The sequence below is a fragment of the Onychostruthus taczanowskii genome, unplaced genomic scaffold (genome assembly GCF_017590055.1).
Source record: "Onychostruthus taczanowskii isolate IOZ18803 unplaced genomic scaffold, ASM1759005v1 scaffold2, whole genome shotgun sequence".
Classification (NCBI taxonomy): Eukaryota; Metazoa; Chordata; class Aves; order Passeriformes; family Passeridae; genus Onychostruthus; species Onychostruthus taczanowskii.
The window spans coordinates 18,974,336-18,986,832 of record NW_024499239.1 but is presented as its reverse complement, the minus strand read 5'-3'; the positions used below and the strand labels follow the sequence as shown (position 1 = coordinate 18,986,832).

The window sequence follows — 12,497 nt, the reverse complement described above, 5'->3', positions numbered from 1 at the left end:
CATCTTCAGGAACAGTCTCTTCACAGTTAGGAACATTAGAGCCAAGATGTAATCCCTCACAATAGAAGGACACTGATTCAAACAGAAGTGGAGGCACTTCTTTTCATGCAGCTTCAGTGTTCATAAAGCATCTCTTGCCTCAGAAACACACACAAAAGCATCCTGAACATTCCTGTGAGCTTGCAGACTTATCAAACTAAACCAAGTCCACCCACTGATGAAGAAACTTGTCTTTCATTCAATTCTTATGTTGTAGCAGTTCATGTCAGTTTAAGAAGTGCCTTTCTGCAGTTAACTAAACCACAAAAAAAAATTATATTGATAATTTACCAGCTAACAACCCAGTTCTCATGTGGATTATATATGGTTGTCTGATATCAGTCATCGCCCTACCAAGGGTTTTTAAATCAAGAAATGGAACAGAGGGCACAAGGTGCTTATGTAATAAATTTTAAAAATTCTCTCTTAGGATTTTCCAGGAGCAATGGGATTATTAAAAGGTTCAAAGCCTTCTAAATGAAGCCCACTTTATAAAAAGAACATCTGGTTTAAAGCAGCTGGAAGAGGAGGAAGAAAGGAAGGAAAAGAAGATCTTGTTAGTAGCCCTCAGTGCTCTGCCCAGTAGCCCTTGAGAGATGCTGCAGGAAGATGAACATATGTATTTCATTATGAACTGAAAACGTGTTCACTGAGCTACATCCTACAATTTTTAAGCAAAGGTGCCTGATTCAGCCTATATGCAGGGAATGTTCCTTCTGCATCTTACTTTACAGAAGCTGACAGGAACCAACTATTTAATCAGTGAATCAGAAAGTGGGTTTCACAGAGCTACAATGCTATTCAGATGACATGCAACACTTTTTTTTTTTTTTTTTTTTTTTTGCTTCTCTTCTTTACAGTGGTTTTAGACAGTGTTAAATAATGGTATCTGTGACCTGAGAGAAATTTAGTACATTGATAGTGGGGTGCTTGCTCAAAAAATATGGACAATTTTGCTCTATCCATACATCCTCTTCCCTCCTGCATGTAGTCAGCAGCACCTTGGTGGATGTCACATACAAGAGAGGAAAGAAGAAACTCTGGATTCTTTCATATTTGTTTTTCCTATCAGGCTGGGAAACTACAAAAAGAAGAGGATCAGATCTCAGCTGACTCCACCAGTATTGGCCTCCCTCACCCAGTGAGAAAGAACAGCTCAGAACCACTAATAGTAACAGCTTCCCAATTTTCTACCCCAAGCACCAATGTCAAGAGCAACCAGAGAGTTCACTGTCAGTCCTCTGTAATCTGTCACTGGTGCTCAGGACACAGCTCTCGGCATAAGTGTTTTGCATAGTTTCTGTTCAGCTTGTACTTCTCACTCAAGGCAAAGAACATGTTTCAAGACTGCTCTCAAGGCAGCTGAGACCTTTCCACATACTAGCCATTTTGTGGTTGGGTAGCAGGCAGGGAAACACAGGAAACCACTGATTAAAAACCAAACAAATGAGCAAATTAAGAAATGGCCTTTTACATCAAAAACTGCAACTTTAATGAAGTCCTACTGCCTATGAGGAGGCATCTGTGCTTGGGAGAAGAAAGCTCTATGCTCTAACCTCATAAAATACAACAATACTGAAGATTCCAAAGCCCTATGCACAGCAATTAAACTACTGCAAGTTACACGAGTAAAATGAGAGGCCAGAAGGAATGAAGTTCACTTAGCAATGTGCAGAGCAGTGTATGGCAGCCACATCTAATGTGACCCCTCACTACTCTCAACAGGGCCCCACAAAATGCTCAGAAAGAGCACAGAGGAATCCCTCCCAAAAGCAGCTGGGAGCTTAGAGATGGAAGTTTAGTGATTCCAGCCTGCCATGGAGTAGGATACTGGGGTTTCTTTAGTTAAGAATCATCCAGATTAGAGCCTGTAAGTACAAGCACATAGCAGATCATAACAATCTGATTTTGATTTCCTTTTCCACCGGGAAAATCACTGCAAATTGAGGTGAGGTGGGCACAAGAGCATCTAGAATCTTTCTATGACATCCAACTGCTTCAGCAGTCCAATGTGCTCTAGCATCACCAGCCAGCTCTGTGGGAATCTCCAGGCATTTGCTGCCACATATCTCCCCAGAATTCACCTCATGAGCTCTGTACCAGTCTGATTGTTAGAGCACTGCATATGTGCATGACATCCATTTGGATCCCCATTCACTGGTGGTGGTAATTGAAGTAAAGATCTCTGCACCAAGAAAGAAATCCACTAATCCACCTGTTCCTGGCCCATGCTGCTTTTGTTTGGTTTATTCCTGGTTTTATATCTCATCCACGGAGCCCTTCAAAAACCATGCATAAACTAGAGCTGCCCATACTAAAGGGGCTCATGAGTTCCCTCAGGGTTATACTCTTATCTCTGCCTGTGTTAACACTGGTGCCTCCTTAGGCTGAACACCCAAAACAATTGCTGGGAGCATAAAACAAGAGCTGAGAGAAGTGTATTCTGCTCTCCATAAGTGGCGAGATTTAATGAGTGCTGCTGCAGATTTAGATGTGTTAGACTTCACAAACAGTTCCAATCCTCTGAAAAGACCATGTTACAAGGTATCTTTCTGCTAGGAAACACAGGAAAAATACCTTATTGTACCCCTTGAGGATTTTATGGCAACCTACTACCACTGATACAATTGTGTTTTCAATGAAGAAACAACAATTTCTTCAGCATCAGTCACATTTACCACTGTGAAACAGTGCTGAAAGCTCAAAGAGTGATTCCAACATACTCCTCTCAGCCTCCAGCTCCATTCCCTTGGGCATCTGTCTTGCAGTGACAATTGTTGGTGGAGAGAAGCATGGGAATGCATTAATCATAAACAGGCTCCTCTTCACCACCTGAGAAAAGCAACATTTCTCCACCATAGCTCATTTAGGGAGGCCAAGCTGCACACTGGTGAAATTTACAGATGGAACAGCTCGATTCTCGGTCATTATCATTATTTATTGGTATTACACAGCACCTAAATGTTACCAACTCAGAGCAGAACCCCAGTACGCATCTTGCTCATACACATGCAAGGGGAAGATTGCTCTTTCCCTGGGCACTTTCAGTCCAGGGACAAGACCAGAGACGGTTACTGTGATAAAAAAAGTGTTTTCACAGAGTGTAGCTTGCCATCTGCTAAAACTTAACACACTGGCCAGTAAACATGGGCATACTGCTCCACAGGAGTAAGGACACATCACAGGAGTTCCTCCTCCCAAATACAATGCTGCAACACTCCTGCAGCTTTACCGTACCTCCAGTGACAAAGACCCAAAGTTCATAAAGTGAATGGGGAAAAAAAAAACATTAAATACATCTACTTCATCTACTAGAACAAATTTTTAATAGTTACTGCACAGAAACCACAAAAGCAGCTTTTTTTTGCTAATGAACAAAGTATTTTTATGACTTCCCTTAAAAAAACCCCAACTATTTACTGTTCTGTGATTTTCTTTTTAGGAAAACAGATAATTATGACAATGATTAGAACGATGCCAGAAATTAACAATAATCTCTGTGTGCAAGTACATTTCTAAAAATGTGTCTGTCAGATACACAATAGACACTATTATATCTAGGTACTGTCCTATCCAGATTGTGCAATTAAAGAGCTAGCAAAAGTGAAGTACAAAAGAAAATTTAAAAGGTAAAAAAAATGTTATTCCAATAAATAATTATTCATCTACAAGAGCAGAAAAAGTATGAACACTGAGAAAGAAGCATAGTTGTTTGATTAAACTGCTAAACAAAGGCAGAAAAATCATATTAAATACAGGTTAAGTTTCACTGATACTGTTTTTAGTCACATAATCTTAAGACTGTTCAATGATCTTGAAGTGCCAGAGTCTAGGCATTTAAATTAAAGTGGACTACACTTTAAAAGGAGCCCTGATCAAAACAAACATCAGAACAAGCAGACAAGTTTGTATGACTTGTGAGAGTCTTTTCTTCTCTAATTCCTGAGCTGTACTGTTAAAGGAACAAAGAAATCATTTTCTATAGTCCTGCCTTTTTTAGGTGTTATGGTGATAACCATTACTTTAATATCAAAGTGCAAAGCTAATTTTTTAGGTAAAAGCTATCCTAAGATATGGAGAATTACTATTATTCTCACCTTGCAGGTAGGAAACTGCAAAATCACCAATATAAGGCAAGTGATATTTCAGAAGATACTGGTGAGGTAACTGGCAAAAGTTCTTTGGCACTACTATTCAGCTTCAATTTAATCCAACAGCTGCTGGAACCTCATGCTCTGTCTCTGGCCAAGCCTTAAATTTCCCCCAGGCATCAACTGCACCTCAATTCTTGCTTAGAGCTCACAGAAGTTGTGATGGGGCTGCACAGAGCATCACCAGCTCTGCCAAGGGCTCTCAGTCCTGCAAGGCAGCAGCACCTCAGCATCTCTCCTCTTTCCACAACAGCCTCACCCAGGGCTGACGACACCAGTAGGATTCACAAGCCCAGCACTTCTCTACTCATCACACTAAAGTCAGCAAGCCCAGCAGATGTACCCAGCTTTCTCAAGCACGTCTGTTAACATTGTCAGGGATCAATCCAGAGACCATCCCCATCTCCTTCCCTCTTCAGCAGTCCAGGCCTAGACTTAATGGCTGAATCATAGAATCACAGAATGGAAGGGACTATAAAGTCCATCTAGTTTCCTGCCATAATCAGGAAACCTTCCACTAGATCAGGTATCTCAAAGTCCCATCCAGCCAGGCCTTGAACAGCTCCAGGAATGGGGCACCCACAGCTTCTCCAGGCAACTTTTTCCAGTATCTCACCACCCTTGTAGTGGAGAATTTTCTCCTTCCTAAAGAAGTAAAGCACAGCAAAGAATCCCACACATTATTTCTTTGGAAGTGGTTTTGTCATTGGTGATTTGTTAGAGTTTTAAATTATTATTACTGGGACAGGGAGTTGGGGATGGGAATGTTTGGTAAGGAATGTGAGACTTGGAAAATAAAAATTCTGAAGATGTTGCAGGTTATCAGGTTTTATTCTAAGCTACAGCAAGAAGTCATATACTACAGAATAGTTTCAAGCTATACTTTCTGCTTTTGCATAAATGAAGTTGAGTTTTCAGAAAAACAGAAGGATCCCACTTGATTGTACTACCGATTCTCTCTCCTTTATGTGAACAACCTTTGGTCTTAACTGACACAATCATAAAATATTATATTTGGACAGGCAAAGGACTTGGCAAAAAACCTTCTGTAATCTGAGCAGTTTCATATTTTAAATTCATAAGGTGGCCCATACCTCACAGAGCTTCCCATTTTAGCAGAACAATTACAGTTTTTATGAAAAGCTCATAATTTCCCCCTTCCATTCTTTAAAAAAGAATCTTCTACTCTATTGAATTTTAATAAAGTCAAAAGGGATGCCCTCAATTCTTTCTCCAAAGATGTATATCAGTAGATTTCTAAGACCATCAGCTTGGGAAGAATGCATTATGTTCCCACAGGGATTTGTGAACTGCTATCCCCAGCCTAAACACATCCCTTATGGTTGCTTTGTTTATCATGCATGTGTAATACATCAGCAGTATCAGAGGGAGGATTTCAATCTGGTCTCTCTCTAGAGTGTGCATTGCCAAATTTCCCTCTTAGATTTAAACTGAGCTTGTCCCAGCATCAGCACAGTAGTATTGCTATAACAGCTTGTTCCTAAGCAAGCCAGGTAATGCCAGTCAAACCAGCAAACCAGGTAAAACCAGGTATGGCTGCAGGTTCATGGAGGAGGACTTTGAAGCATGTCTGAAATACACATTTACTAATTAAAGTTTATATCAACTTTAGTGTCTACTTAAGGGATGAGAAGAGGTGCTATCTTCCTTTTCTTTAGCAATTGGAATTTGCTGAAATGTGGATAGAGCTCAGCAGGCAGCAATATGACTTACAGCCAGATGTAAGGCTGGTAGAGAGGGAAAACAGAGGCTGGCAGAAGCAAATAGATGAAGTAAGCCAGAAACTTTATACCAATAAAAAAAGAAAAAGGAAAAAGAAATTTTAAACTCCTGAGTTACTTCAATCAGATTAAAATCATTCTGCTTTCCATTGGGATTCTGCTGTTCCATTCAAATATGATTATTGGGTTTGGTTTCTGTTTGTTTTTATAATCACACTATCATCTCAAGGAATTTTAAGAAAAACCCTCCCTATGGGAAATCTGCTTTTCACTTTGCAATATATCTGCCATTTATCAAAGGTCTGAGCTGTCAGGATTTTTGACCTCATGCTCCCTTTAGTTTCATAAAATGTAGTCTGACTACTCTGCAGAAACACCATCCGAACCTTACCACAAATGGACTTTATCCCATGTTTGCATAGATAACTACATTTACCATTACAGTACTGCTACAGTAATGTTGAACTCAATGCTTTTTATAGTTTTCCTCACAACTGATTGCAACTGAACAAAACAGAAAACTAATTAAATTAAATATCTGCCAGAAGAATACATGCAGTGATCACTAGCCTCTGCAAATCATAATGGTGAAACTGTATCAAAAAGAGTAAGTTTCTAAATTAAACAAAATATCTGTATATCAAATATAAACAAGTCTGTATCAGATAAAGTTTTTGTGTGTAGCAATATCTGTAGACATGCAATAAATCTTTCTTTTTGGTAAGTCACTGGTTTTTAGGACTCAAAAAATGTATGTGCATATGTATATTTATTTTTCATAACAAACATGTTTATGGGGGACCATGACATCAAGTTACTGGACAAATAAGTGCCTGCATGGACTTAATATTTTGACAACAAACAAAAAAATGACATACTGGCACCATGAAACTGCAGACCTGGAAGTAGCTGGCCAAAGTTCTGCTCACACTACTTTAGCAGTCTGCACACAGCATGAACAGCAGCCCCTGAATCAAAATCAATTGTGAATACAAGTCTCATTCTCCCCCTATTTCTGCTTTGGCTTTGATTTTTCTTTTTTTTTTAAATTGGCTAGTATGAATGCAGAACGGGAATTCTGCATTCAGAAGGAGGGTCAAAAAGAATATAGTTTTGCAAAAAAAGTTGCTTATCTAGCACCAAAAAAAAAGCTCCTGGGATGACTAAATTCTCTCCAAAGGAAAAGCAGGATTTTTAAAAGCTGTTATGAATTGACTATTTTTCCCCCAAATCAGAAAGGCTTGCATATTTTTAGCAAATCTGGGCACATGCATATCTTAACACACTAAGGGCTATTCTTTTAGCATGCTACCTGTATATATTCCAATTCTCAGTGTTATTTACCAGTTACACGGGTGGCAATTACTTGCCCTTCCCACTGTAAATGGTGTGTTGCACCACCCACCTGCCATGTCTTCAGTTTATGATATTTTAAGACTGGCAGGAAAATTAGTTCCACTTGCATGAGCCTTTGTTTGAAAGCAAGACCACACAACAGCTTTCTGTGGGCAGAGGGGACGGAGAGCAGAAATACTAATTGCAGGAATTCACTAACCAGATACATTCTTGCTGTGACAAGCACAGGCTTTGCAAGACCTACATCACCAGTGATGGTTTTGACTATACATCCCACTGAAAAGAAAGGTTGGGGACATGCTTCTTGTTCATTTGTAAATAATTATTAGACTGCAAAATAAAGTAATGAAGACACAAAGCTGGAAGCAATTTGCCTATCTCCCGGTACAGCTCTCTCTTGACAAAGCAAGGAATTGTACCCTGATCTTCCCAGTGATTCAATCCCACTTTATACAGTCCACGCAACCACATCCTCTGCTTTGCCATTAAAGCCACCATTTCTCTAACTCACCAAACGAACAGGATTACAAGAGGATAATAAGTAAACATCAGACTTCTACAGTACAGAAAAGAGGGAAGAGAGAGAATCAATTTAATTTATAGCCTCACTAGTTTCTTTCAAGACATCTCATGCAATCTAAAATCTCACAGTCCTCCTACTGCAGCACAGGATGATTTACACAATAATTTTTTTAAAACTCCATGTGCACATCAACCTAACCTCTGCCCCTGTCACATTTATGTATTTGCCCTTAATCCACGCACGAGTACTCCATGGCAGCACTTTCAATGAACTGTTCATGCAGGTGAACATCCCTGAGGGATGCAGCTGCCCCCTCTGCTTTTCTAGCTATTTATCTCTTCATCATGGAGCTCAAAGGAATAATCCTATTGCATATTTCTTCTTCATTTATTTTACTAGGTAAGGTGTTTAAGAGGATATGTGGTCATCTGGAGCTCATCACTGTCAAATTTTCAGCCACAGCTGTAAAGGGTAAAGAAACTAGTTTAGCTCCTTGGTTTACAAAGTGCTGAGTACCTCCAATGAGGTGCCAAATGTGTGTGGTGACACTTTCAGATTGCTGAGTGCCTCCTGAGGTTCGCAGGGCCTGATCCAAAACCCCACTTCAGGAATGACAGCCCTTCCCTTAACTGCAATGTGCCTGGGACAGAACAGAGCTTCAAGACTCAAGCCTGTGCTTCCAACACAAGGAAAAACTTGCCACAGATTTAAGAACACAGAATAAGGTGGCAAGTTTGAGAAGCATTGGATCATAGCGTTCCTACCTCCAAACAACCCAGACTAATATAAATAAATACATACATATCTACTTAAAGAAATAGACATTCAAGACTACTTTAAATATGTTTGGGATCATGTGCTTATTTTCAATTGTTTGAATATAACATACAGACATGCAGCAAAATTCTCTCCAGTTCTCTGGAGGCCATCCTGTTTCCTGTGAGCTTAATGTATTTCTTTCACTCCTTTAAAAAAAAAATTCTATGAACTGTCTTTACAAATCATTTTTCTCTGGAAGCCTTCGTTAAAATCAGCTCTTCTTCTGGAAGCATGCAATAAAACAAAGCTAACTAACAAAAAAAGAAGCTGAAAAAAATGCTGACAGTCATATTGTAAAACATCCAGTACAAAGACTGGCTGCTTTCATTTGGGTTAAGGCAGCAGTCTTTCATTAACAGGTCACTTGTTCAAATACTGTCTTGCTTGACTGTAATCAGCTGATGGCAGGCAGAGTGAGCATCATACTTTGTAAGGAACTTTGCAAAAGTATTTTTTATTGAATGTATAATAACATACAGAACATCTGAAGGCATTAATGATGAGTGTGTCCTTCTGCAATACTGAATTAGTAGATAGCAACTAAGCAAAGAAAAAAAGAGCTAAGTTGCAGCAAAGACTGTAACCACTTTCATTTCTTCTGACAGTTGCCATTTATCTTTGCTTTTGAAGAGACTGTGGTAGTATTCTAGTAAGGAAGCTGTAGCCTACTGTGAAAAAATAATAACATTTTAGCAATACAAGCCCTCACTGCAGCATCTGTTATTAAATCTTTGCAGAGAGGCGAGGCGAGACTGCTAGTCATAACTGTGGATTAGCAAGGTTCTACTATTTTCATTTTAGAGTGCAGAATGCTTTGCATGAAAGCTGTTACTTGCCTTCTATGTCAAAAAATGAACTTATGCCAACTTTTTAATACTGAATTCTTCAAGGAAGCTGTCCTAACAGCCTGCAAGCACTGTCCACAAAAAACGGCAGCCGTCTAATAGCAGAGAAATAGAGGAAGGACAGAATCAGAACAGCTGATGCTGCTGATTTGCAACACTTTCTTTTCAAGAAAATGACCATCATCTTACAATTCCTTCCTTGAGCAAATCAAAAACTGCCTTTGAAAGTGTCAAGCTTTATGCTGACTTCAACTCTGACACCCGATTATACAAGAGCATTAACATAAGCGCTCAGCATGCTCCAGGGAATCACTGAATCCTCATCAGTGGAGCCTTAGCAGCTCCACATCCTGGCTGGCTCCCTAGCAAAACAGGCAAAAACCCAGGACTTCAGGTCCTAGAGAAAGGATGATAATTCACATACTTATGGGAAGTATAACACACACACTCTGAACTAAGCCAAGTTTAAGTAAACTTTATACTAAATGCACAAAGTTCAAGCAGAGTCAGAGCTTAGCTGAATGTAGTTAAAATGCTCGGGAGTTTTCCAGAAACACTAAAATCCTCCAGGAGAAAGTTCATCTTAAGCTTTCTTAACAACATTTTCGAGACTATGAAGTTACACAGACAGTGCAAGGTGCTCTGTAATATTTACCCATGACGCCCACTGTTATGATACAATGTTTCAGTGAAGAATAAATTAGAAGCAGCAAAACCCTGAAACCACCGGTGCGAATACACAACCATTAAAGGATTAATACATAAAGAAGTGAAGACTAGCTGAAACTGAAAATTAGTTTAAAAAATATTAGTGGCACCCACCGTAAGAGTTGCTGTCTAAAACAGATTAACAATAAAGGCAAGACACATTGCTTTAACTGTGAAAAGTTGTGAACGCGGATGCTCTAATGCAGTATCACTGGTCCCAGCGCAAGGTTTTTGTGCACCGATGTGGCTGTAAAAGCCCTCTCGGAGAGCTGCTGCTGCTCCGGACCTTTGCGGGACGTCCCTGCGCACCTGCGGCGCCCGGCGGGGCCGTTCCGCTCTCTTCACTCCTGCTGCTCACATCACCTCAAGCCTAGAGCTACGTTTTATTTCATTTTCGGTTTGTTTCGGGTTTTTCTTTCCCCGGCGCTTGAGAAGGCAGAGCGCGGCGCGGGGGAGATTACATGGGGATGACTGAATCGCGGTGAATCGATTAAGCCTCGACAATTTAATCTGGGACTTCATGCGGGGCTGGAGGAGATAATCCCCGCACCGCAGTTCGTCCGTGCCTCTCCTTTACACGGATACCCTGGCACAGAGCCGGGGGCACGCCGACCGCACACGGGGACACAGCCTCGCCGGTCCGGAGCTAAGCCGCCCTCCTCCTCCTCCTGCTGCTGCTCCTCGCAGCGCGGCGCACACCGCGCACCCGGCGCCTCCGCAAGATGCGCGCTCGCAAACTTTCCAAACTTCTGGGGAAGTGGCGAGGGGTACGCGGGGTCGGCCCGACCACGGCGGCGCTTCGCCTCCCGGCGGCACCTCACCGTCCGCAGCACCCCGAGCGCTGCCCGCGGGGACTCCCCCGCCCCGGGCCGGCCAGCGGGACGCGGGAGCAGCGCGCTCCGGCCGCACCGAGACCGGCGAAGCGCAGGTTGCTCCCCGCAAGTTGGAAGAGCAAAGCAACGGCAAGGGCAGGGACCCCAAACCCCGCCCGCACTGCCCCTCGTACTCACGCTGCTGTTCTCGCCCGTCCAGTGCACCATCGCCTGGTTGTGAGACGCGTCCCCTTTCAGCACGAAGGAGGTGCTGATGAGGGAGACCTGCTCCCGGCCGGCCGCCAAGGATGCTCTCCTGGAGCGGCTGCTCCCCGCCGCCGCCCCGCCGCCGCGCCGCGGCTCCGGCGGCGGCGGCGCCCAGCAGCGGCAGCAGCAGCAGCAGCAGCAGCAGCAGCAGCGGCGGCGGCGGCGGCAGCCGGGCAGCCCCGCGCGGAGCGGCAGCGGCGGACACGCGTGGCCCGCCGTGCGCCATGGTGGCTCTCCGGCGTGGTAGTGACAGGCGGGGAGGTGGCGGGGAGGGAGGGAGACACCGCGGCGGAGGGCGGGGGCGGGGGAGGGCTGTAACCGGAGCGGGGCTCAGCGGCAGCGCCGTGCGCGGGGCTGCGCGCCCAGCCGGGGCGGCGCCGCCATCTGCTGGTCCGCGCCGAAACGCCGGGCGGGCTCCGGCGCTCACGGACACGGCACTCGCGTCCCGCGGGAGCCGCGGCGGGGACGGGTCTCTCGGCGGCGGCGGTGCCCCGCCGCTTGTGAACTTTCACGCAGAGCTTCAGGGAGAGCCTTTCCGAGAGCGCCCCAGCAAGATTCACGCAGACGCTCGGCGCGGGTGCGCTGCAGCCCGAGGGGCGCGGGGGGCGAGCACCCACCGCTGCCTCTCTGGACACGAGGGATGGATGGCCTTGGTTTGGCCGTCCGTCCCTGGAGGCTGCAGTGAAGAGGTCTGTGGTCAGAAGCTGAGACCTGAGGAGCAAATGAAGCTAGTGCAAAAATACGATTCCTGTCATTAACACAAGCACTTCCATGGGGAAAAGGATCCTGTCTATTCTTCTGCTCCTCAGCTCCTAGGAGGAATCAGGCTCATCACCTGCATTGTCCAGTGCTAATCCGTTGTTGCCCACTGTGGGGACAAGTGCCTTGTAATTTGGGATTGAACCACGGCAGCCCCAAGAAATGCTCTCCTGGCACGGGAACAGCCAGGAGGGACGATGACCAGACCTGTGCAGGGTGGCATCCCTCAGCTGACAGGTGAAGTGGTGGAAGAAGATTCAGCCACCACAGTTGGGTGCTCTTGTTGCTTCACTGCAGTGTGCTGTGTACCTGTGAATAAACTGGGACTTGTGAAGCGGTTTGCCTCACATGCTGTGAAGAGGGCACAAGGTAGAAACTGAGAATAACTGAGGTTGGCAGGGACCTCTGGTCCTGATGCAACCTGCTGCTCAGTCCAGGGCCAACTCTGCAGCTCAACCTAACTTCATGGTAAAATA

The 12,497-nt window shown here is 43.9% G+C and overlaps 1 protein-coding gene across 1 annotated transcript in view; it reads right to left on the bottom strand.

Moving 5' to 3' along the window:
* The window catches only part of SORCS2 (sortilin related VPS10 domain containing receptor 2), a 523,925-nt gene extending 512,619 nt beyond the window's left edge, over window positions 1-11,306 (bottom strand). Inside the window, exon 1 of the mRNA XM_041402743.1 lies at window positions 11,194-11,306. Within this exon, the coding sequence (XP_041258677.1) occupies window positions 11,194-11,223 (30 nt within the window). The 5' untranslated portion in view covers window positions 11,224-11,306. The remainder of the gene's footprint in view (window positions 1-11,193) is intronic.
* Window positions 11,307-12,497: the final 1,191 nt, after the last annotated feature.